Here is a 23,623-nt window from a genome sequence, read left to right as displayed (position 1 = left end):
TGTATATTCCTAGATTCAGATCTGGATCTGGATTCCTGCAAAAATATAATCACCTTTTACCTTTGATAAAAATAAGTACCTGCACTAGAGAAGTAGCCTACTGTAAATTATGTTTTTGACAGTGTCATATCAAAAGGAAACATGCTTTATTGAATTCTTTTTTTTTAACACACAGGAAAGGGCCCTTTTGCAAAGTGTTCAGACATTTTAAAAAAGAGAGGAACCATCCAATGAAGAGACTCCCTGGATTTATAAACCAACTGAGCAGGTTGACATTTCTCACTTTTCCCTGTTAATTTCTTGTCTTTCTTTAAATATTCAGATATCTGATGCTACCCCATTTATTTTAGGTAATGAACTAAATCTGATCCCCTATATCATCTGAAATGCTCCAAATACACATTTGCCACCGAAAAATAAAAAATTGGGTTCACTGCAAATGGGGAAACAAAGACAAAACATGTTTTACATTTTATATTGCTTAAATCTGATTGTAACTACTGTAATTTTGAGATTAAATCTGATTAGGGTTTTTCACATCTTTATGCAAATGAAAAAGTACATAGTATACAAAGTATCATACAAAGGTATTCAAAACCATATACAATGAACACATTGCCAGGGGTAGCCTACATTTAAGAAAGAATATTTAAATTGGCCCACACGTTGAAGGTTTTCAAACCCTTTTTGTTGCTGGATTTAGGAATTAAATTAAAATAATGTTTAACCTCACGGAGGAAAACTGCCAGAAAAAAAAGGTAGTTTTTTTTTACTGCTGAATTTACACTTATGAACATGACATTTTGCCATTAGAATAAACACATTTATAACAAAGTATTTCTTTTCTCTTTGACTTTTGAAAAAAAAAAAACTAAATACAACTTTTCTGCCACATTAAAGCAAAATCTTTATAATACATGGTCAATGATGAAATCTACTAAAGCTCTATTAAATCTGATCTCAGAGGTTGGGGACCCGGAGCCTCACGTCAACAGATGATCGACAGGAAGTCGTTGTTCATTGGACCAATCACGTCGTGAGCAGCCCAGCAGGATGCAGCCCGCAGAGAGGCGCTGCAGGAGGCGACTCTCCCCTCTCCGGCACCGACTCTGTTTGTAGCCACGTTAGCTCCGGCGTTTAGTTAGTTGTCCAGTCTTGTTGTTCGAGCCCGTCGGAGGCGTGAAGGCAGCGGAGGTCTGTCATTGTCACGACGACACAGGCGAGCGGAGCAGCTGGCGAACCGAGCGGCTTCTCCGGTGCACATGTTCAACCTACCTGGCCGCCCGTCTACCAGCTGACAGCTGTCACCGCACCTAGCTGCTCAGCTAGCTGGCTACGGGAGCTAACGGCTAACAAGCGTTGTGTTTTTTTCTGGCTCGTACTCTGGCCAGTTTAGGCAGCCGGCGCCGCACTCGTGTTCAGGGTGGACCGCGTCGACCTCTGCGTAAACGTTGTGTATTCACATTCTCTCCGCCTTTCGACTCCGCCTGCCGTCCGAACCATGAGTTAGCCAGGGGGCGTCGGACAGCAGTGTTCGGGGTGTTTTGAGATCCGGCTAGTTAGCTTTCAGTTAGCTTAGAGCTAGCTAGCTGCGTTCATTCAATTACTGGGGGAAAAAAAACTGCTGCCGCGTTCACGCCGACACCGAGGTGTCGTCCAGTCCGAGTCTTTGTCAGGACACCGACACTCGCTTGGACTCGACCGTGTCGCGGACAACATCTAGGGGGGAAATGAAGAAATTTTTCGATTCCCGTCGGGAGTTGGTGGGCACCGGGCCCGGTTCTGGAGCCGGCGGAGGAGGCGCCGGTTCCGGCGGCGGCGGCAGCTTCGTCGGACGTGTCTTCTCCATCGGACGACACCAAGTGACCGTCGAGGAAATCATCGCAGAAGGTGAAGCATGTGGCTCTCTGTTGTGAGGATTGCACACTTGTTACACTTTCCACCAGTGTGGATGGACAGTCAAGTGACTTGAGTTAAGTGTGTGGACTGTGGCCCTGCCAGAGTCCCACCGTATTGATACACAATCATCTTTATGACATGCTGTTGACGGGAAAAGCAGTTTGGCACAAGGCTAGAGGTTATAACACTGTCAGTTGGGACAAGCCCCGGCAGCTCCTTTGATTTTCATCGACTTGCCAGGAATCGTTTTCTCCATTCACACTGTACGTCTGTGCAATGAGCAAAAACTATTTCAAGCTTGAACATTCAAATTCGGGAGACAGATGTTGTCATGAAGCTGGGATTGTCTTCTGGTGGCTGGGAGGAACATGGCATAACTGCATTTTCTACTGTGTTGAAAGGGACCAATGTCACGCTGAGTCATCTCGTCTCATATTTACAGAGGGAGTGACAAGTCTCAAAGACAGACTCAAGAAATTTGAATGTGCAATTTGCTGTTTGCTAGAAGGTTGGACCGGATGTTGTAAGTAGTTTCAGGTTTCAGGAGGTTTGCAGACAGACAAGTCGAAGCAGCCGATGAGCAGTTTCGGCGGGAGACGTTTATTTCGAGAGGCGGTTCATAGCTCAAAACAAAGACGATTCAAAGTGCATATGGCTGTACAGTTCTTTTGTACCCACTATCTACGAAACAGGCGGCGTGAGATGTCACATGTTTGATTGTCCACACATCTGCGTCATCATACTAGGTCATACATACTACATGACATTGGTCATGTATGTCATTTTATTCTATAGCTTCCACAAGATGGATGATTATGTTTAGCACCTACAGGATATTGTTCACAATGCTTACAATCAGGACACATTCTGCCACTACAATATTTGGATGGCCAGCCGGCAGCCACATGAACCTCCTCACATGGTGGGACTTTCATACTGAAATTCTGCAACTTGCGTGTTGGTTAGGTGAAGGGGAACACAAATCATTCAGTTCAAGGATGAGAGAAAGTTTTGACGGAGACTTGTCTGAAATTGTAAAGTTGTCTTCACCAGAACATGGTTAACCAGTCTTAGTTACAGGGGAAACGGCCGACAGAGCGTGGCAGACTCCCGTTGCGAAGACAAATGACCATGGTTGAAACTAAGAGCGCCCCTTACTAAAAAATAGATGAAACTAGACTGATTTATTCATCAGTCAGTCCTATAGATGGCCACCATCTGTTTGGCCACACTGGGGTTTCATGAATGGGACACACAACTAGACCCTGACCTCAGATGTCAGTGGAAACTTAAAGTGGAATCTGTTCATTTGTGTGAAAGAGGAGGTATTGTAGTTTTCTTATCAGCTCTGGAAAAACTTTGGCCTGGATGCAGACATTCACTTGAATGGGACGCTATTCCAACTGGTTTTCCTGTGGCCTCATAAACAGAATTTGGAAAAACTCTGTGAAAATAGATCATTTCCCCAAGAATATAAATCTTTTACAAAATGTAAAGTGGATTAGTTTTCTGCAGATTTTATTTTCTCCCTCCAGCAGTGGACTTACTGCTAGATATGTGACTCCCCCAGTGATACCAGACCTATTTATTCAGATCGTTTTGGTTGTAGTGTCTGTTAGCTTGCTGTTCCATTTGGAAATGGTATTTTTCCCCCTCTCTCTGCTCCCCTCTGTTGCCATTGTTGAACGTGTCACGATATCCAGACAAAAGCAGTGAGGGGGACGTGCCACATTGGCCTTTGTAGCCGAAGGCCTAGAAGTACATGCTTGGAATCATATTCACTTTTATAGTTTTTTATGTGAGACATTTGGGTTTTCAGGCAGTGGTCTGTTATTCCCCTTTCAACTAGTTTTCTCAGGATTTTCTGGCATACAGCTTTCTGTCTTCACTGTCCACATGGTGTGGTTTCTTTTGTCCATATAGACTTACTGCAGGTAACGCTAGCCCTATGACATATGTATTATTCTAACAGAGAACGTCACCCCAGTGCCTGCATTTAGTCTACATTACATGGAGCTTCAGTGAGTCATTCCCTCATTTGTCAACCAAAACCATTCAGTTTTTCGAAGCAGCAACTTCACCCAAGGCTGGACAGTCCATGCTAATTTTCCCTTGAGCAGATCTGCGGTGCTTGTATTTCATGCCAGTGTCATGTAACCTTGCTGCGTGGGAGCGTGTTTGTAAACAGTATAGTAGTCTTGAAGGCATGTGTTTTGTGCAGTTGAAAAACTCTACGGCAGCAATGTAAGATTCATTACACTGATGAGAAATTGTAAGTGAACTCTCCACTTAAGCAGTGCCTAAAGGTGTATGGTTGAGTGCATTTGCTTACGTGTGTATACATAAGCTAGAGTGCTATAATCCTGACACACAGTTACGTCAAGGGGCAGTGGCTATTTGTAGCTGTGCTTACGTGTATTTGGTCGCGCTGTCTACTGAGATTGTAGACCACTGCTCTAATCCTTCTCATTTCTCACAGGCATCTCAGATTAGACTGTGCAAGACGACAGTTTTGTTCAGCTGTCTGTACTGGGATGGACCGCACACACACAAACACAAACACACACACACGGCCTGTGTCTCTACTCGGTATTCTGAGTAGAGACACAAGTCTCATCTAGTTTGATTGTCTTCGCTGAACCCCATTTCTCAAGATCATTGCTTTCTGTGTCTTAATAACACTAATCACTCAGCCAGTCAGTGCTATGTCAGCATATCTGTTGACCAAACACCGCGTTGCAGATTTTTGCCATTCATTGTGAAATTTTCAGTCACTGAATTTATAGTTGATGACATGAGTGAAACGGTGGTGTTGTCATCCATGGTGACCCAGCTCCACCCTGTCCCTGAAAGGACACAGCACAGCACAGAAGCGCACACTGGATTTCACAGTTGTTTCAGCTTTTTGTCTATATTGACCCATTAAGAAAGCCTTTTAGAAATGATTTAATGTTGCTGACTCCCATTTTCCTCCTGGGCTTCATTCATTTCTTAAATAATACAGCTCACAGTGGCGTAGGCCAGGGCAGTCTTAATCAAATGTCAATCACACCAATCACATGGAGGTGTCCTTGGCTTAGTGATGCCAGCTGGATGAGTCAGTCCAGTGTATGGCAGTAACACAAGCTGTGTGAGGGGAAAAAAACATGAATAGAGGAGCAACAACAGTAACAGACAATAACAACACTTTTCAGGCCCTTACAGGGAAATCTGTTAGATCCTGTTGGCACAGTCTGTGGCTAGGTCATATCTACAAGTCAATGAAGGTAAAGATGCAGTGCAACCAAAATTGTCTTTTTTCCTATTTAGAGTTCCATCCATCCATTATCTATATCGTTTTATCCTTTTACGGGTTGGGGGGGGGCTGGAGCCAATCCCAGCAGGCCTTTGCCGAGAGGCGGGATACACCCTGGACAGTTTGCCGCCAGCCAATCAGAGGGCCAACATACAGAGACAAAGAACCATTCACACTCACATTCACACCTGTGGTCAAAATAGAGTCTCAAGTTTATATTTAATTTCGGTGTTTTTTTATTTAAACACCGGACTTGAAGGTTGTTTTCATTTAAGGTGGGGCAAAAGTGCTCTGCTTTATGTGTTCCGGAAAGCAAAGTTATATTTGTCTCTTTTTAGTTGTATTTGTTGATCCGAAAAATTGTCCAATCCTTCACTCAAAAGTCGTGAAGAGTTGAGACTTTTGAAATGTATGTGTTCATTCTCTTTTGGTCTTCTCTCTACTGCTCTACTCATTTGCAGGAGGTTTTGCCATAGTTTTCTTGGTGCGGACTCATCAAGGCCTCCGATGTGCACTAAAAAGGATGTATGTGAACAATGAACATGATCTTCAGGTCTGCAATCTTGAGATACAGATTATGGTGAGCTAACTGACTGCTGGGTGCAGCAAACTACACTTCCTTTTCGACTGTATGAGGTTAGGGTCTCGTAAGAGCAGATTCTGTTTCTGTGCATCAGTGTTGAAATGGCTGGAATTAAAAGCATCAGGAACATATTTAGATATAACTTATCACACTAAGAGAAAGACAGAAAGGACATTCAATTATTTTATTTTATGACCTTTTTGGTCTGAACATGACTAACGCTGAATGCTTGAGGTGCTTTGTACTTCTAGTACAAATCCTGAAAATGGCCGTGTAACACATTGAATTCTGCTAAAAATGTTGAATTGGCACTTTGCCTCCTTAACTCCCTTGCTCATCCATTTTCTAAGTCCTCACTATAAGTTAACTAGCCAGTTCCTGTAGCCACACCCTGGGTAGCATTATTGGGTGGATGGTTATCATCATTACTTCCTGACCCGAGGCACAGAAATAGAATCTGTACAGTTAAAACCTAGACTGAAGAGTGAAAAACATGTATTGTGTAATTTACCAAGCCAAATTTATTTTGACTGCAGGATCCATGAAAACTGTATCACCCTTGTTTATCATTGCTTCTCTTTCTGTGTTTTTTTACACAGAGGGACCTGGTGGGCAACAAAAACATAGTTGGCTTCCTGGACTCAAGCATAACTGCAGTTGGAGCTGGCGATGTGTGGGAAGTCCTAATCTTAATGGACTTCTGTCGAGGTAAATTGGCCCAGCCCATGTGCTTCTGTCTCTCCTGAATTCAAAGCTCCATTACCCTTGGCTCCTCACAGCACACTTTTCTGTTTGAATTTAAACACTCAGCAGAAAGCTGTTGTAGTCAATATCACTTCTGTGTCCGTCAATACATAACTGAGCGGTGTTATTAACAGAAGAGCCAAATATTAACATTATGGCTGTTGTAGCCTTTAAAAAGAGAAGTTAACAGAGAAATAACACTTGGTGAAACCATTTTATTGACTTCTTCCATAAGTGCCACTTTCAAATACATGAAAGGGAAACAAAATTACATACATGTAAGTTTTTGTAGATGTGGAAAACTGACTAATCATTTTATCCCTTGTTATATTCTCCAAATAGGAAACTACTGTTCACCTCACAAATTGGGGAAATAATAATAGTTATTTGTAAAATAGCAATAAGTGATCAGATAGGAACAGTGTTCACGTGTTCTTCTCTAACCCTTAATAGTCTTGTAGTTGACCTATTTATTTTATGTACTGTAGGTGGGCAGGTGGTTAACCTAATGAATCAGAGGTTACAGACGGGCTTCACTGAACCTGAGGTGTTGCAGATCTTTTGTGACACGTGCGAGGCAGTCGCTCGTCTTCACCAGTGCAAAACTCCCATTGTCCATCGAGATCTCAAGGCAAGTCTTATTCATTATTTGCAAAAAATCCAATGTGCACATACTACTGCTTTTAGTGCATAATGCTAGCTAACTGATAGTAACATTATTTGGAAGTAGATTATTTTGTTTGTTGTTGACATCATGCATTATGAGTTCTGACTGGTATAATGTCTTGCTCATGCAGGTGGAAAATATTCTTCTGCACGACCGGGGACACTATGTGCTCTGTGACTTTGGAAGCGCCACCAACCACTTCCAAAACCCTCAAACTGAGGGAGTGCCGGTCGTGGAGGAGGAAATCAAGAAGTGAGTTTTTCTTTATACCTTCTATCCTCACCTTATCTAACCAAAGTCCAGAAACTCACTTGTGTGCTCTTGGCACCAGGTACACCACTCTGTCGTACCGCGCTCCAGAGATGGTCAACCTCTATGGTGGAAAGGTCATCACAACAAAGGCAGACATTTGGGTGAGAAGGATTGTGTTCATTGTGCTAAATAATGGTGACTACATGATCACATTAATTCACTTTCATAATGACTCGTGCATTAGTACAGCTACATCCACACTACCAGGTTTCCAATGCTGCGCTGGCACTACTCCGGATTTTTCAAACATCTAAAACGGAGAAGTTTGAAAAAGCTGCTCATCCTGCTTTAGTTTGAAAACTCAGTGGTTGCGTTTTTGTATGGATGTGCTAAACCCCCCCACCAGTAAACTTAGGGGAAACACTGGTATTAGTATGTAGTACTGTCATGTCTGACATAGTCCCATTTACATACACGGTGTTGATTTTCTCGTCTGTACAGGCCATGGGTTGTCTACTCTATAAACTGTGTTACTTCACACTTCCTTTTGGGGAGAGTCAAGTGGCTATCTGTGACGGCAGCTTCACTATCCCAGACAACTCCCGCTACTCCCAGGACATGCACTGTCTCATTAGTGAGTATATTGTTCACCAGATCATACTCACTGTCTTACTTACTGCATGTGTGTCCTGTATATGGGCAGCTACCTTTGACCATGAATATTAAAAATGTTTCTGACGCAGAATAAGCACCGCATGCTCATTGACTCCTCAGGATACATACTGGAACCTGACCCAGATAAGAGACCAGACATCTACCAAATCTCCTACTTTGCCTTCAAACTTGCTCGACGCGAGTGTCCAGTCCCCAATGTTAACGTAAGTCAGCATGGCCAGAGGACTTTCACAAATTTGAGATGAGAATATACTGTTTGGTTAAAGTTAAATATAGACAGGTGAGTCATCTACAGTGGTTTAAGTTGTTGTTATTAGCTGTGTCGTCAACACAACAACACAACTCGCCGTTCTGCAGATGTCAGATTGAGTAGTGACATAATATCAAACATATTGTAATAAAAAGCAAAAGTGCAATGGTGTTATATCATACTCTAGCAGTCGTGATATGTTGTCATAGGAAAAAAAACGCGCTGTGAGTTCACCCGCGCCCTGCCTCGAGGCCTGATTCAGACAAACTTCTGACATCACTCTTAAGTTTTATCAAAGCAAGGAATTGTTGTGAATTCATGGAAGTTGGAAAACTTTACTAAAGTGCAGATGTGAATTTCAAAATATTTCCTTAATACCTTGCTGATGAAATAATTTTCCACTATTTGGTTTGATCGACTTGGGATAATGGGAAATCCTCTTACCGTTGTAGATTTTACCCATTCCTGCAAAACTTCCTGAGCCTATCAGAGCCAGTGAAGCAGTGGCCAAAAAGAGTCAAACCAAAGCCAGGTGAGTGGCAAGCAGAGCATTTGAGTGTTATGCCTTTAAGACACTTTACCTTTACCCGCCAGCCTTTGTTTTTCCTTCCATCAGGCTTTCAGATCCCATTCCTACCATGGAAACCTCAATTGCACCTCGACAACGGCCTAAGGCTGGCCAGGCACAGCCCCAGCCAATATCAGGCATTCTTCCCATCCAGCCAGCTCTCACCCCACGCAAGAGACCCAGTGTGGCTGCTGGAGGGCCCCAGGCCATAGGTACAAGTAGCTCTGTAACATCTCCACATGTCTGTGTTAAGATTGAAGCATTGATGATAGAAGCATGCCGTCATGGTGACAGTTATTCTGGTAATGATATTCTTTAGGATAAAGACTTGTTTTATTGGACTGTATGAACTGCTCAAAAATTTTTGTAATATTAAATTAAGAATTTATTGAAAATAAAAAATACTTTTGTCGTTAGATGAAAGTAGCGAGTATTGAAATATTACCGGCTATTGTAATTTTTTTCTCTCCATTTTTTGACATCAAGGGAAACCGTAAAATTACACATACACGTGCACACACAATGTTGACTTTTACAATATTTCAAGATTGTGTGTACATGAAATTGGATGAAAACAACAATCAATGCAACTGTTAATTTTTCACAGATTCTTCAGGTTATCACAAATGTGATTACAACTTAAAAAAATATTATTTGAGTGTGATAAATGATGCCTTTTGTCCCCCTTCCAGGTGTTGGTATCAATGTCCCAACTCCAGGTGCAGCTGCTGTCCAACCTTCTCAACAGGCCACCTCCACACAGGCAGCAGCGCAGCCAGCTCAGGCGGCCAACATGCAGCAACAGGCTCCACCACAGCATCACCAGCTCCTCATGAAGCAGCAGCAGCAGGCCTTCTTAAACCCACAGAATAACCAGCAGGTTGGCATCTTTACAAAACCAGAATCAAAGTACAGTTTAGTCCACATTGTTTGTGTTTAACTCTCCCTTGGGAATAATGACAGATGGTTCGTGACACTGCTCTGTATTCTCAAACCAAAACCATCATCAGTACTTACTTTAGTTTGATTTTCTAACACGTGTCCTTGGATTGAGATTTACTTCTTCGCTAAATATTTGAAGGTACAGTACAAAAAAGAGTATTTGCAGCTGAAGTACCTATTATTGATCATTAACAAAAGCAGAACAGACAGTTTAGATTTTCAGTCTGTACAGCTTCTCTTGCTTCAGTTCACAATCGCCTTCCAAGCAATCATACACACAAAGGTATCTACTGAGCCAATGTCTTAAACACTCAAACACATTCAACACATCTGTTTGACCATAACTTCTGTTTATCTTTTTTGAACTACTTGAATTTACATGAATATTAGTCATGATATTTTTTCCTGATATAAAATGTATTTTTTTTAAAACCTGTAGTTTTGGTTTAGTGAATATATATATTGATATATATATATCAATCACTGGTGTATTAGTAGGCCAAACCCATGCATTTAGAGTGCTCTGGATCTTAAAAGTACATTCATTATAGGTTTATGTGCATCTCTTGACAAATGTCACATCTCATCTCACCCTTCGTAGTCTAGGTCTCTCTCTCTTTGTATCTGTCGGTCTCTCCTGTAATTTCTGCTGGACTTGTCAAAGAGCAATTAATCATGACACACATGTATTTCAACTGGACTAACGTTTCAAACTGAGCCTTCCTCATGATTGGCTGTGTGGTGTTCCTATGTAGCATCACCTGGTACAGAGCCTCCATCACCAACAACAAGCAGCGTCACAGGCGTCCACCCTGCTGCAGTGCAAAGCTAAACCTGTTTCTCCAGTTTTTGCTCTGCAACTGCAATACCAGCAGCAGCAGCAGCATGTAGTCCATGAACGAGCGGCTCCGCATCTCACACCCATCCCTGAGTCTGCAGTTACTGGTGCTGCAGCTGAGCCAGAGGTCGTGGTAACATCCTCCCCCTGCTGCCGTCTGCTGCTCTTTGGGTCGGGGCTGATTATTAGCTCGTCTCTTACTAATCACATCCAGATTTTTTTACTTCTTTCTTAGCAGCAATGGTCTCAGAATAAATGTGTGGGCGTGTTGATGCTGTTTAGCTAGAAATGCTTCCTTTAATGTCTTTTCTTAGAAATATGCCATTGCGTTGTTACGTAGATGCTATAAAAATTATAACCAAACCAAATTATCTACTATGCACTGCTTCTATCATACTCCTAACATGTAACTCCTTCATGTTACTCAAATAATGAGGTGAATCTGCTTCTGTCCATTCTCTTCAATCGGAATACTTTTTCCCATTTCCATAACTATTTTGTCTGGGTTGTGGTTTTGGAAGTATTAATAAAACATCTTCAGATTTTCTTTTCCAGTTCATCTTGCTTTGTCTTTGTCTGGGGTTCTTTGCAGATATTGTCTCTGTTAGCATGAATTTTTTGTTAACCTCCAATTTAACGCCCTTATCTTGTCATTACAGACGGCTGGCCGAGGTATTCACAAAGTTGGCTCTTTGACACCCCCCTCGTCGCCAAAGATGGCTCCTAAAAGCGGCCACAGGCGCATCCTCAGTGATGTCACCCACAGTGCCGTGTTTGGGGTTCCAGTCAGCAAGTCCACTCAGCTCCTTCAGGCGGCCGCAGCTGAGGCCAGCCTCAACAAGTCCAAGTGAGCAGAATGAACCCCCTTCATTGGTCTGCGAATGAACTTTCCTTCATGGCAGCGAGTGAGCTGAGAAGGCAAATAGGCTGTCCATTCATATGACAGGAGTCATAAAGGAGGATAAACGACCCTTTTAACATCTCGGAGAATCACGCTTGAAAAAGGATCACTTAATTCAGTCTTTAAATAGCTCTCTTCACTCGCTCTTATTTGCATACATCAGTAGGCCACAGGCCTAACGCACATTATCAAATGTCCCTAAAATGTGAGCTCTTGCCCCGGTTTATGTTTACACCTCTGTGCACTGCAGATCAGCCAGCACCACTCCTTCTGGCTCGCCCTGCTCGTCCCAGCAGAGTGTTTATCATCCAGGTGATGGCGAGGCCCTGTCCCCCCTCACCGCACCCAACGCTCAGCCCAGCTGGAACCCCTTTGGCGATGATAACTTCTCTAAGCTGACGGCAGAGGAGCTGCTCAACAAAGACTTTGCAAAGCTAGCTGAGAGTAAGTTCAACTTTTTCACTGCACACGCCACATTGGTAAGAAGTCATTTAAAAAAAATGATTGCTACTTGGCTGTTTGTGCGCAGCGGCTGCACCAGGGGAGAAGATCACAGGCTCCGATGAAAATCTTATTCCAGGGCTCAATGCTTTTCCAGGTAATTCTGCTCAGTATGCTGCCTCATTGCTTTACATACTGTGTCTCCCAGGAGGCGTCTTTTTGAATGATATATCCATCATCAGGTGGACATTTCTCTAAATATGTAATTATGTCCTCTGCGTGTGTTGCTGTCTCCTTCAGAATATAAAAGTTAGCTTCTTCATATCCTAGTCCAAACCACTTTCTTCTTCTTTTGTTTTTACTCTCACTTTGATCTACTCTCACGATTTAGTTTTTCCCCATCTTTATTCCCTGTGCAATGATGAGCTGAAAGATCTGCAGACATCATGAATGTAGGTTCAGCGTTGTTGACTGTCCCGGACCCTTTTAGTACCCTTTCACTCTCTGACACCAATCATCAGTATGAGCCATGCCTTTGATTCTCACTTGAACAAGTATATTCCCAGATCTTCTGAGTCCCTTTTTTTTTTTTTTCCATTGAGGTAGTTTCTTGGATATCACACCTCCCAGAGGTTGGTTTATGAGTGCCAGTTTTGTGACTGGGATCTGTGCACTGTTCTATCCTGTTGACATTGCAAGCAGCCTCACAGTGGCTCCTTGTCAGCCTCCATGAATAGAGGCCGTAGCTACAGCGAGATCACGACTCATTTGCAGATCTGTGCTTCTGCTGTTGCCAGGCAACGGAAAGGATAAATTCTCCTTTGTTAATTGGATTGCCTCACTGCTGGAGGAGCGTGCTTACCGCTACCACTAAGAACAAGAGAAAGTTAAGCACACTATCTTGTTAAAATTATGACCTTGTGTTCGCCTCAGTTTAGCCTTCAGCTCTTTTTGGAAGGGCACGCTCCTCAGCCATGTGACCTCGTTGGTGTAGCTGCTGTTTAAGGTCTGAACTGAACTGAATGTCTCTTACACAACCAGGGTGTGGCTAATCTTCTCTACCCAGACTAAGCTGTCTCTGACTCTCTGTGTAGCTGTGGTTCAAATAGGAAGCACAGAATAACCACGTCTGAGCAGCATTTAGAAAGACAATACAGTAGTTTGAATTAATAAAGAAAACAAAAACAACATTAGAGCCAATACAGTTCTGGATTTTTTTGGTCAGATATCGAGAATTAGCCTTGTGTAAGGCTCGATTTATAAAAAGCTCTTCATCAGTGTTGACCTCTTTCCTATAGTGAAGGGGGCTAAAGGTGACATCTGCTGTGCCATTTTCTGAGTCAACACATTCCTTGTTTAAGACCCCCCACCCCATTTTGCCCCATAGCAGTTTCCTGTAAGTATGAGCTGCAATGAGAAGTCAGTAATTTGGCGTTTCATGCATGGACTGTATTTTGCTTTTAATCAAATCAGTAATTAATGTACTAATTTAAAGTCTTAAACTTTGCCTATGATAAAGATTTTTGCACGCAGGGAAAAAAACAACAACTTAACAAAGACGCCCTCTGCTCGTTTGTTTGCACTGCTTCAAAACGGGTTGAGAGGGCTGGCATGTCGACAGAAACCAGTGCAGCGGGGCAGTCTACGTGCACCGTGGAGAAGCTCTTTGTTTGCTGTGGCTTGTTTATACAATTAAACCTTTGCTGTTGAAGTTTGTAATTTCAGTGTGAAGGAAAAAAACGTGTTCTCTTCACCATTTGTTTGGTATGATAATCTTGGTAAAGGATGGAGTTTTGTCCATTGAATCATTGGTTTTCTCTTATCTAACTCATCTCAAAGTATATGGGTGTGACTAACATTTCAAAAAATAATTTTATCACAACATTATGGCTAGGTAATCTCTGCAAATTTTGGGTATATAGGATTATGTTGAAATGTTGACCTAGTGGACTATAGGCACTCATTATCCTTTTTTTTTATCTTTCCTGGATATTTGTTGTCCCTAAAAATGTCCCTAACAGAAACTGTCCTCATTGATTTTGTCAAATTATAATATTTTCCCATCCCTACAGCGTTATGTTTTTAGTTTCTGCAAAATCCTCTCTTGTTGCTTATTCTCTCCCTTGCCATCTATCCATTACCTCTCCCCATCACCTGGCTCGCTCACAGAGAAGCTGATTGAGGGACTTAAGTCTCCTGAAACTTCTGTGCTGCTCCCTGACCTCTTAACCCTGGCTGACCCCTTCAGTAGCGCTGCAGACATCTCCACCAATGGTACCAGCCCTTTTCTCGCCCCCCTGCCTTGCTCTAAAACTCCCCGTCTGCTCTGCATGCGTCTTCTTGCCTTCCTACCTCTCTTTCATTCTCGTGGTCATGAAGTCAGAAAGACCCACTGGGGAAGGGAGTAAAAGAAGGCCTTAAACAATTTTATCCCTACTTAGGCAATCTACCTGGCTTTTACATTACTAATCATTTCTTTGTATTACCATTTTTTTTCCACATGGTGTCTCCATGTAGCAGAGGCATGTGTGGATTCACTGATTCCTGGTTTGGAAGCTCCCAAGGCGCAGCGACATTCAGCCCAACCAGAGCTCATCCCTGCCAGCATTCCAGGTTAGCATCCTGGAGCACAGAATAGGGAATCTTAAGATTTTTACCAAAGAATAATTGCCTCCAATTGTGTTCCAGTTTCCCCGTTGATGTTGTTAATCAAGGGATGTTGACAACTGTGTCTATTTTTGTTGCTGTGGAAAGCACAAACAAATTTATCATTGACTGTGACCATCATTTTGAAATAATTTTGGCTTGTGGCTCTTTCAAAATGGCAGCAAACTTCAGTGACTGTATCAGTTGCTATAGTTTAGCACAGTGACTTATGATGGAGTCGATTGAATGACAGCATTGATCAGTATTTTCATTATCAATGCTAATTTTGCCCGGGATTCACAGACTTCATTCTTCTGATATGATTGATATTGATGTAAACAATTTTGGAGTTTCTGCTGCATCAGCTAACAATGTTATTTTTACTCAGACTCTCTCACTGGTGAGGAGACTCTGCTGGGTTGCGATCTGTTATCTCATTTGTCTCCTCACGGACACCAGTCTGTTTCTGCTCTACCCTCCTCCTGCTCCTCTGCTCATCCTGGATCCTGTCTGGAGGAGCTGCCGCCTGCTCAGTCAGCTCCTGGTAAGACCTCCTTCCTTGTAGAACCCTTTAACTGACTTTGTCTGCCTGGGGGTTTTTTTTAAGCCCATGAAACAATGGCAGACCACAGATCATTCACAAAACAGAGGGGGCCTGTTCAAACATGGAAAACCAAAACCCTGCCGTGGTACAGAAATTGAATTAGACGCATTAAATGCCAGCTGCAGCAGACCCTTGATCCTTGGTCAAAAGCCTCCTAAAGTGCATGGCTTTTAAATACTTCTGCCCTCCCTGGCACCATCTATTTTTAATCTACTTGCCTCCTTTCTTTTTCGTTATTTTTCTTGGCTTAACTTCTTTTCCCCTCCATCATTCCTTCACTTCCTTCACCGCAGACTCTGCTTTCCTCATGCTGTGTGGGGAGAAGGGCAATGACGACGAGTTTGACCCTATTCCTGTGCTCGTCTCCAAAAACTCAAATCAAGGTAAGGTTAACAAAATCCTGAGATGAGCACTCACACCTCCTGGAGCCCAGATTATGAGCCACAACGATGAACGAAGTTAGCCACTTATTCGGTCACAGTAGCTGCTCGCTATGACTGCTGATGTGAGAAGATTTGTATGGGTGTGCTCGTCACATTACAGCTTTTCAGCCCATCAAGCTCTCGCATTATCTTCATTCTCTCCTTTGTTTGTGATTGTTATACTGCCGGTGTTTCTCCACCTTGCGGTGTTTAGCTCTTATTAGTTTATCTTAAAAGTCTCCTCGTGTTCGAAAAGCAATCACTTAAGCTCCCCCTATAATGATGCAGCTGTATAAAATAATCCCGGCTCACTCTCTGCCTGTTTCTCTTTCTGCCCCTGTTCATGCATCTCTCTGCTCTGCCATCATATTCCCCTCATCCTCTGCAACTACTCTTAATTTCTCCGTTCAACCTCTGTTAATATTACTTATTCTTTTGCTTGTCTTTCACAAACTCCCTCGACTCTTCCATGTCCATCTCTGTCTCTCTCCCTCTCCTTCTCTCTGTTTCTGGCATGTTTCAGGTGGTCACTCGCGCAGCAACAGTGGCAGTTCAGAGTCCAGCATCCCCAACTTGGCCCGCTCCCTTCTGCTGGTGGATCAGCTCATCGACCTCTAGAGGGGGTGGGAGAGGTCGAAGGGGCAGTGTGCAATCCTAACAAAGGGACGAGGGGAGGGTCGGGGATAGAGATGGGGAAGCAGAGGCACTTAATTGTAGCACCTTATGAAGTGAACCAGAGGAGCCAGCGTAGATTGGTTCAGAGGAACCGTTCTCTTTATGTGCCTCCTTGGCCTCGACTCCATCTCTAGTTGCCTGATAAGCTGGTTTCATGTGTCTCTGCTTGCTGTTGACATTCCCATGCTGGCGGGGGGGGGGGTTAAAAAAAAAGTCATTAATGCCTGAGCATATCATCTGCTTCTGTCCTGGCTACACCGCAGTCTTCCTCATGCTTTTCTTCATACTCGCTCTTACATCCCCCATTGTGTGCACGGCCTCGGCGATCAACTGTCGTCATTACACACGTTTACATGCTGCATTGTGCTCGCTCTGTGCACTTGTTCAGGGTCAAAGCTTTATTTCAACAAGCCACCCGCTGACATGCGGTGTGACTAAAGAGTGAGGAATGAAATGACCTGGATAAACTGATGCACCTTCATTTGAAACTACTAACCAGACTATGGTCCACCCTGAATGACCCGCTGAGAGCTGTTTGCACTTATTCCACCAGTTTTTAGACCCGTCAGCTTTGGGCAGTCTTTTTCAAACGTTTAGTTTGCATATGAACTCGGTGCACTCGTACAGTCTGCACCATCTCTTTCTCTCTTCTCTGCTACTTTTCCCTTCTATAATAAAGTAACCAGGTTGTTAACAGCTGTCCATCTAAGCTAAATTAGTGCATGTCTAAAGCTCTATAAGCAGAACTGTATATTGCCACCTCTTTCTGAATATTAAGCAGGGTGTCGTCTCTGCCAAAACTACACCTGTAAGTCCGTCTGTCAAGATGACGTCTTGAAATCTTGCATCCGAAGTCAGTGTTAACGTGGCTGATTAGTTAGGCTCAGCAGGGTGCTGTCACTGTCAGGCTTATCTATGACATATAGTAAGACCATTAATGGTATGCGTGCATTTTATACTTCTCATTCTATCTTCAGCCCGTTGTCAAGATAAGTACAGCAGAAATCAAAGGGAATTCAGTTATTCCATGCCAAAGCTAATGGAAAGATTTTATTATTTTGTTAGTTTTGTGTTGCTCTGCTCTCAGGATTAGCAAAGATGAGCAGGTTATTCCCAGGATAACACCGTCATAGAGATTTCATTGAGTTACTTTGTGGAAGTACTGCACTAACACACAATCTCCTTCTCCCATTGACACCTCTGTCTTTACCTAGCCAGTTGAATTCTTACCACAAACCCTGAGGTCAGTCGGCCAAGAGGAGATATTCAGAGAAATCGTGTGTGTGTACATAAAATCACCCTTTCACACGTTTTCTCATTTGGCTCGCGTCAAACCTGGTACAAGTAGATTGTTTTGTAGTGTGTGATATTTAAAGGCACTTCATCTATCTATGAATAAATGTGACTTTTATTGATAGTGCTTTAGAATGAAGGTATGCACTAGTACCTATGTGAAATATGTCAAATTTATAAGGCTGTATAGGTTTAAAAAAAAATTTGTGTATGAATCTGTATTTATGAGTGCAAAGATGTCGACGATGTCCAAAGTCCTTCTGTCTTTTCTCTCCATTCACAGTCAAACATTCAGCTTGTGCTTTTGCTGTAGATGTTCTCATCTATACGTGGAACAAAGTGCTCATGACTTACCTGACTGAGTAGCATTTTAGCTCTCCGCTTCTTCACATAGTGCTGGTGCTTGTAAGTTTCTGTTTATTACCATGATAGATTTTATTCAAAACAGAGCTGATGACGGAATTTACTTCCTGATATCTCTGTAGCACCTTTCACATCTCATAATTTGGCTGATGATCACGAGAAAGGCCTCGGAAACAGCTGCATACGTTATTTTACAGTGCATGTGATCTCAATTAGAGCTGCAACAGTTAATCGATTAGTAATCGATTACTAAATTAATCTCCAACTATTTTGATAATCGATTAATTGGTTCAAGTAGTTTTTTATGAAAAAAATGATAACAATTCTCTGATTCCAGCTTCTTAAATGTGAATATTTTCTGGTTCCTTTGCTCCTCTATGACAGTAAACTAAATATATTTGGTGTGTGGACGAAACAAAACATCATCTTGCGGTTTTGGGAAACACGATTTTCATTTTTCACCATTTTATGACATTTTATGGACCAAACAACTTATCGATTAATCGAAAAAATATTCAACAGATTTATCTATTATGAAAAGAATCGTTAGTTGCAGCCCTAATCTCAATAGCAAATCATTTTGCATTACACTCTTGTCGAAATTCCTCCCTCTCATTTTGGAAGTCTCTCTAGTCCATTGCATAGGTGCGAGTCTTTATTAATGTCCATACTATATATGAACTGAAAACAGTACATTACTCCTGATACGCCATCACTTTTTAAAAGTTTGGGACATTAATGGTTTTCTCCTCTTCCTTCTCCTGCCTGTATGACATTGTGTAAAATACTCACAGACCTTATAAATATAACAATGCTTTTTTTTTTCTTCTTTCCATCTAATTATGTTCAGTTAAGTCATTTGCATTTGTGTTGCTAATCTATGCAAACCTACAACAATGGTTCTTGTTCTTATCAGACACTACGGTGCTGTATCCTGTAGAGTCGTTGCCTTGGCCGTAGAGTTTGAATTGTGTTGCAGTGTGAAGCTACTGTACTTACTGTGCTAGTGGGGTTGAACTGGTGACATGGCATAATGATTTTCTTTGATTATATCAATAGGTTTGACTCACATTGGCAGCAGGATCATTATTGGGTGTGTACTTCTATTTTTATGAATGAAGGTTCAAAAAGAGGCACTGAATAAAACTCATTCGTGTGAATGTAAATCAAGTCTCTTTGGGTTATTTGATTTTTGCACTAAAGAGCAAAGGAACCAGTTGAGTAGATTCGTATTGTTTTTTTTCTAGCTGACGGATAATTTTCCCTAAGAGAACCAAATTACACTACAGAAACTTTTGACTGGTATCTTTTCTGATGAGTATCCAACCATTTTTTTGCGTGCCTTGTACAAAAGGCTGTAAACATACATTACTTCGGAGGTGTAAGCGTCTCAGTTGTCCTGAGATTTAAAGGAAGTTTCTGTGTTTTGTAGGATTTTAATTTTTTCAGTCATACCCTCATATGTGACTTGTTCTTTGCCTCATGGATGTTGGCAGACGTATTTTAAAATCACCTTATTGTTCCATGCTTTTGTGGTTCAAGACCAAAATCTTTGGTGAAAGGCTTTGGGTCCTCAAATTGTATTGTAATTAATACATATGACTACACGAGCTGTTTATTGTTGTGCTCGGTTAGTCACTATCAGCTCTTATAGGTGAGATGATTTCTGGGTAAAAAAAATGTAGTTTGGTTAACTCTTATTAAAAATATTGTGGAAAAGTGTAAAATATTGGAAACGGGTTGTGGACAATTAAAAATTATGAGAGAAATTACGTACAAAGGTGAAACAAAAGTGGTGTTTTCCTTTAATGGCTGCAACTAACACCTTCCCAAGAGCTGCCAGTTAACAGTTGCTGCCAACACTGCTGAGGTAAGACTGATCTGTCTCTGCTCGTCTATGCAAACCTCCCTGTCCTTGTTTCCACAGACCCACTGACCCCTCAGTTCTCTATACCTCAACACAATCAATCCTGACTAAAAAGCTCTTTCCCCAACTAACACGAGTCACTGTCTATGCACGTTGAGGATACTGAACAGCTGTGCTGAAAACCAATTTGTGGAAACAAGGTTATTCGATGTTGTAGTTGTAGAGCTGCCTGGTAGTCCTGTCTGTCCCATGTGACTTGTTTAGACTTTAGAATGTGTTTGTATTGTCGGAGTCCTGTGCTGGTTCCTCACTGTTAGGTCGTTTCCCATTCATCACGAGTTTATAGATTGTAGAGACTCTCCGGTAGAAGTCATGTGCGACTGAGTTTTGATGGCCTGCTGGAGAAAACAGGCAGTTTGGTGTCAAAATGGAAAAATTTCTTTTGACTGAAAATGTCTGCACGGTCCAAAATTTTGTCTCGCCTCTGATATGTATTTCTGTGTCTGCTGTCTTACACAGAGCCGCAAGGGGACAGCAGTGACTACTCTGGGCTCGAGGAGGGACTAGAGACGGAACCTCCAGAAGGAGATTCTCAAACAAACGAGGATTGTGTGCACTCCAGTGACGAGGACGAGGAGAAAGAAGATCGTACGGAAGAGCAGCAGGACGGGGGCGTCATTGAGAGTCATGTCGCAGCCCACGACTGCAGTGGCTCCAGACCTCTGCTGCAGGACTCCGAGGATGAAGAGGAACAAGGGCCTCAGGTAGACCTCCACTCATCGCCGCACTCCAACACAGAAGCACAACAACCATCCGCTGCCTTGCATCAACCTACTCCAAGCACCTTTGCTCAGAACCATTTCCAGCATGTGCCTGAGCCAGCGAAGGGGCAGGATGTTGCTAGAGACGTCTTCTCCAAAGCCCCCTTTCGGATTGCGCAGGAGGATGCGGCTGACGTGTTTGCCAATGCCCCGTTTCCACGCGCCCCCCTTTCAGCTCAGCAGCAGCTCGACGTATTCTCTCAGGCTCCCTTCGGAAAAAGAAAGGAGGCTACGGGCGCTCAGCCTGCGACCTCATACCCCCATGCAGCTGGAGTTCATGCTGTAACCCCCGATCAAGGTGTGCTGGGACAAGTTGCCTCTCAGCCATTCCGCCCTCAAGCCCTGTCCAAATATTCCCGACACTTTGAGGGACCTGTGTCCCAGCAGCTGGTAGCAGCTCACAGAGGGGTGTCCAACGTGAGCAAGCAGGCCGCTGTGGCATCGGTTCCTGTTGGACCGCTTCACTCGTGGACGTCGGAGGTGAGCGCTGTAGACCCCTTTGTCTCTGCACCCTTTCACCTCAAAGCCCCGCAAGAAAAGCCCTGAACGCACCTCTCAGAGGTCAGGGCAGTGGGTATCGGCGCCACTCACTTATGCAAACTCTGAGGCATTTCTGCATGCTGTCACCAGCACTGCAGCCGGACTGCAGGCCTGCAAGGATCTCACTCTCAACTGGCTCCAGTTAGATCTGATCATCTTGAATACTTCATCAAAATAAGAATACTGACTTCCTTCCCGGACTACTAGTAATTTTTGGATTGATTTTTTATTTTATTTTATTTTCTGTCATATCCTTTTACTTGCTCCTTTTGGTACGTACATCTACACAAAGACCAATGGTGGTCAAGCATTTGATCGTTTCCTTGCCTACCTCAGTTACTTTTTGTGTCGGCGCTAAAAATACCACAATAGTGAGGGAGCTTGTCTTTCAGGCTTAGGCAGTTTTATTTCCTGTTATATTTGAGCTTTGCTGTGAAACGGTGACGTGATAACGCCTCATTCCTCCATTGTGGGGGTTCTCGGAAAGGACAGATTAAGCTTGAATTGCAGGTCCACAACTTCAATGAAAGTTTGGGATGAAAACACACGACACTAGCACTGAGTGAAACAGATGCGCAGTCTCCCAACACTACTGTGAGGGATTTATCCATGATTGCCTCAAACAAGAAAGTTGTGCCCTCGAACTGTGCCGTCGGAGTTCACAGTTTTGTGAGCTGTGGGTTTATGCTCGACAGTTTGTCATGACGCAAACATGCTGGATAATGATGCACAGATACTGTTCTAAGATGACATTTGTTATGATTACGATTTGTTCTTTTCCTCAATCCAAAATGTTTGCATTTTTTGTTGTGTATTATGTTTGTGGTCATTGTCCTGTCATATGTAATGAAACTGAATTGTCAGTGTTTGTTCCATGTAAAGTACGAACCGTATATAAATGTTAGGCATAGAACATTCATTATAGAACTCCCCATGTTATATAAATGTAGAATACTCACTAATGTTTGTTTGTCCTAACTTAAAAAGACGATATCTCTGAAGTCTTACTCTCTGACAATTCTTCCCTCCACATCAGGACCTCATGAATCACTTCTTGCCTTTCATGCCCTCCTGAAAAACTGCTGCATTCACATCATTTTATTGCACTTACATTCAGCTCCAATTATACAATCGTACAATTGTACGACTTCCTTTAGCTGTCTGCAGTATTTATATGCACCAAGATTTTCTTTTCAACTTTGTAATGCATGGACATAAAGGTGACTCACACTAAGAAACAGTCGAAGTGAAAACAACGCTTTCCTGCGGTCACACAAATATCTACAGCACTTAATGCTTCGCTCTTCCAGTCAGGGATTGTAATAGTTGTGTCTTATAAGTGAGATCTTGAATGGTGACTGTTTGATGAAATTCCTTTTTTTTCCATCGCCATTTAGAAATACTTTGTATTCTTCGTGCTTTGTAAAATCATGGAACACTCCTTGGTTCCCAAGGCACTTTTAAGAAAGGGGATCAGAGCTGTTTCAATCCAAAGTTGAATTATTTTATTCTTCTGTTGCAATGTAAAATCATGCTATTCTCTTTTCTTTCAGAAGTGTACAATCTTTTTTTTTTTTTTTTTTTAAATAAATACTCACTTTTCTCACCCAACTTATAAACATGAAGGTTGCACATAATAACTGACACAAAGTCAGGGTTCTCTACAAATGTTTTTTTGATTGTAACACAGCTGTAAAAGTTTATTTTGACCAGTGTTGCAAATCTTTGGAGGACAGCTGATGATACTGTGGACAGAAAAAAAAAGCACTCAAAACACTTGTTATGCTGCACAGCCTGCCTTTGAAAACCAAGTTGTAAGTCCCAAACAAAATATTAAATGAATGTAAATCAAATCAGCGTGCAGTTTTTGCAGTTATTCATCATCACCGAACATGTTAATTTCTGGATGAACATAATATATAACATATTTAACATATTTACTCCGTAATGCAGTTTTATTTTATTTCCTAATTCCTTTGTACTCCACTACATTTATTAGATAGCTAAGTCAGTATTTTGGTAATCGAATATTACTATAAACTGTAACACGCACCGACTGAATATTTTGCTGCATTTTTATTTATATACTTACAGTATACTTTATTTGGCTGTCGAGTGGGGGATCTGCTCTTCAATGGTAAGGAGCTCCTTGGTTTAAAGAGCACTTCCCCCTGGGAGGGTCTGAGCTTATAATACTTGTAAAAAATCACGGAAAAATAAAATTCTACATGAGGATGTGAAATAACATACAGTTTATATGTTTATATACAGTCTATGGAAATAACCCCAAATGTTTCTTTGTTGAAAGCCACCCAGTAGCACTAACGCTAGAGGGCG

At 42.3% G+C, this 23,623-nt stretch overlaps 1 protein-coding gene across 5 annotated transcripts; it reads left to right on the top strand.

Annotated features, from left to right (window-relative positions):
* Window positions 1-1,046: 1,046 nt before the first annotated feature.
* Window positions 1,047-23,139, top strand: LOC118313827 (AP2-associated protein kinase 1-like). 5 transcript variants are annotated; one of them, XM_035639748.2, is made up of 20 exons: window positions 1,047-1,890; window positions 5,656-5,774; window positions 6,377-6,485; window positions 7,010-7,152; window positions 7,319-7,440; window positions 7,520-7,601; window positions 7,942-8,074; window positions 8,215-8,318; window positions 8,818-8,897; window positions 8,982-9,145; window positions 9,626-9,813; window positions 10,631-10,840; window positions 11,373-11,560; window positions 11,865-12,058; window positions 12,144-12,212; window positions 14,225-14,329; window positions 14,573-14,668; window positions 15,090-15,245; window positions 15,599-15,688; window positions 16,251-18,294. In XM_035639748.2, the coding sequence occupies exons 1-20, from the start codon at window positions 1,731-1,733 to the stop codon at window positions 16,343-16,345; spliced, it is 2,607 nt and encodes an 868-aa protein (XP_035495641.1). In that variant the 5' UTR covers window positions 1,047-1,730; the 3' UTR covers window positions 16,346-18,294. The 5 variants fall into 5 exon arrangements, with proteins under 5 accessions (XP_035495641.1, XP_035495637.1, XP_035495640.1 ...); XM_035639744.2 differs by lacking the exon at window positions 16,251-18,294 and adding an exon at window positions 20,445-23,139 and having other exon boundaries at window positions 1,049-1,890; XM_035639747.2 differs by lacking the exons at window positions 10,631-10,840; window positions 16,251-18,294 and adding an exon at window positions 20,445-23,139 and having other exon boundaries at window positions 1,049-1,890.
* The last annotated feature ends 484 nt before the right edge of the window (window positions 23,140-23,623 follow it).

Source organism: Scophthalmus maximus, chromosome 19 (genome assembly GCF_022379125.1).
Source record: "Scophthalmus maximus strain ysfricsl-2021 chromosome 19, ASM2237912v1, whole genome shotgun sequence".
NCBI classification, from domain to species: domain Eukaryota; kingdom Metazoa; phylum Chordata; class Actinopteri; order Pleuronectiformes; family Scophthalmidae; genus Scophthalmus; species Scophthalmus maximus.
The sequence above is the reverse complement of the archived record's forward strand: the minus strand, read 5'-3'. Positions and strand labels throughout refer to the sequence as shown.

Bases quoted from the DNA above. Each gene is read 5' to 3' on its own strand.
- LOC118313827 (XM_035639744.2), top strand. From the start codon at position 1,731: ATGAAGAAATTTTTCGATTCCCGTCGGGAGTTGGTGGGCACCGGGCCC. The intron at 8,898-8,981 runs GTGAGTGGCAAG...TCCTTCCATCAG, and splicing joins AAGAGTCAAACCAAAGCCAG to GCTTTCAGATCCCATTCCTA. The intron at 15,689-20,444 runs GTAAGGTTAACA...TGTCTTACACAG, and splicing joins CTCCAAAAACTCAAATCAAG to AGCCGCAAGGGGACAGCAGT.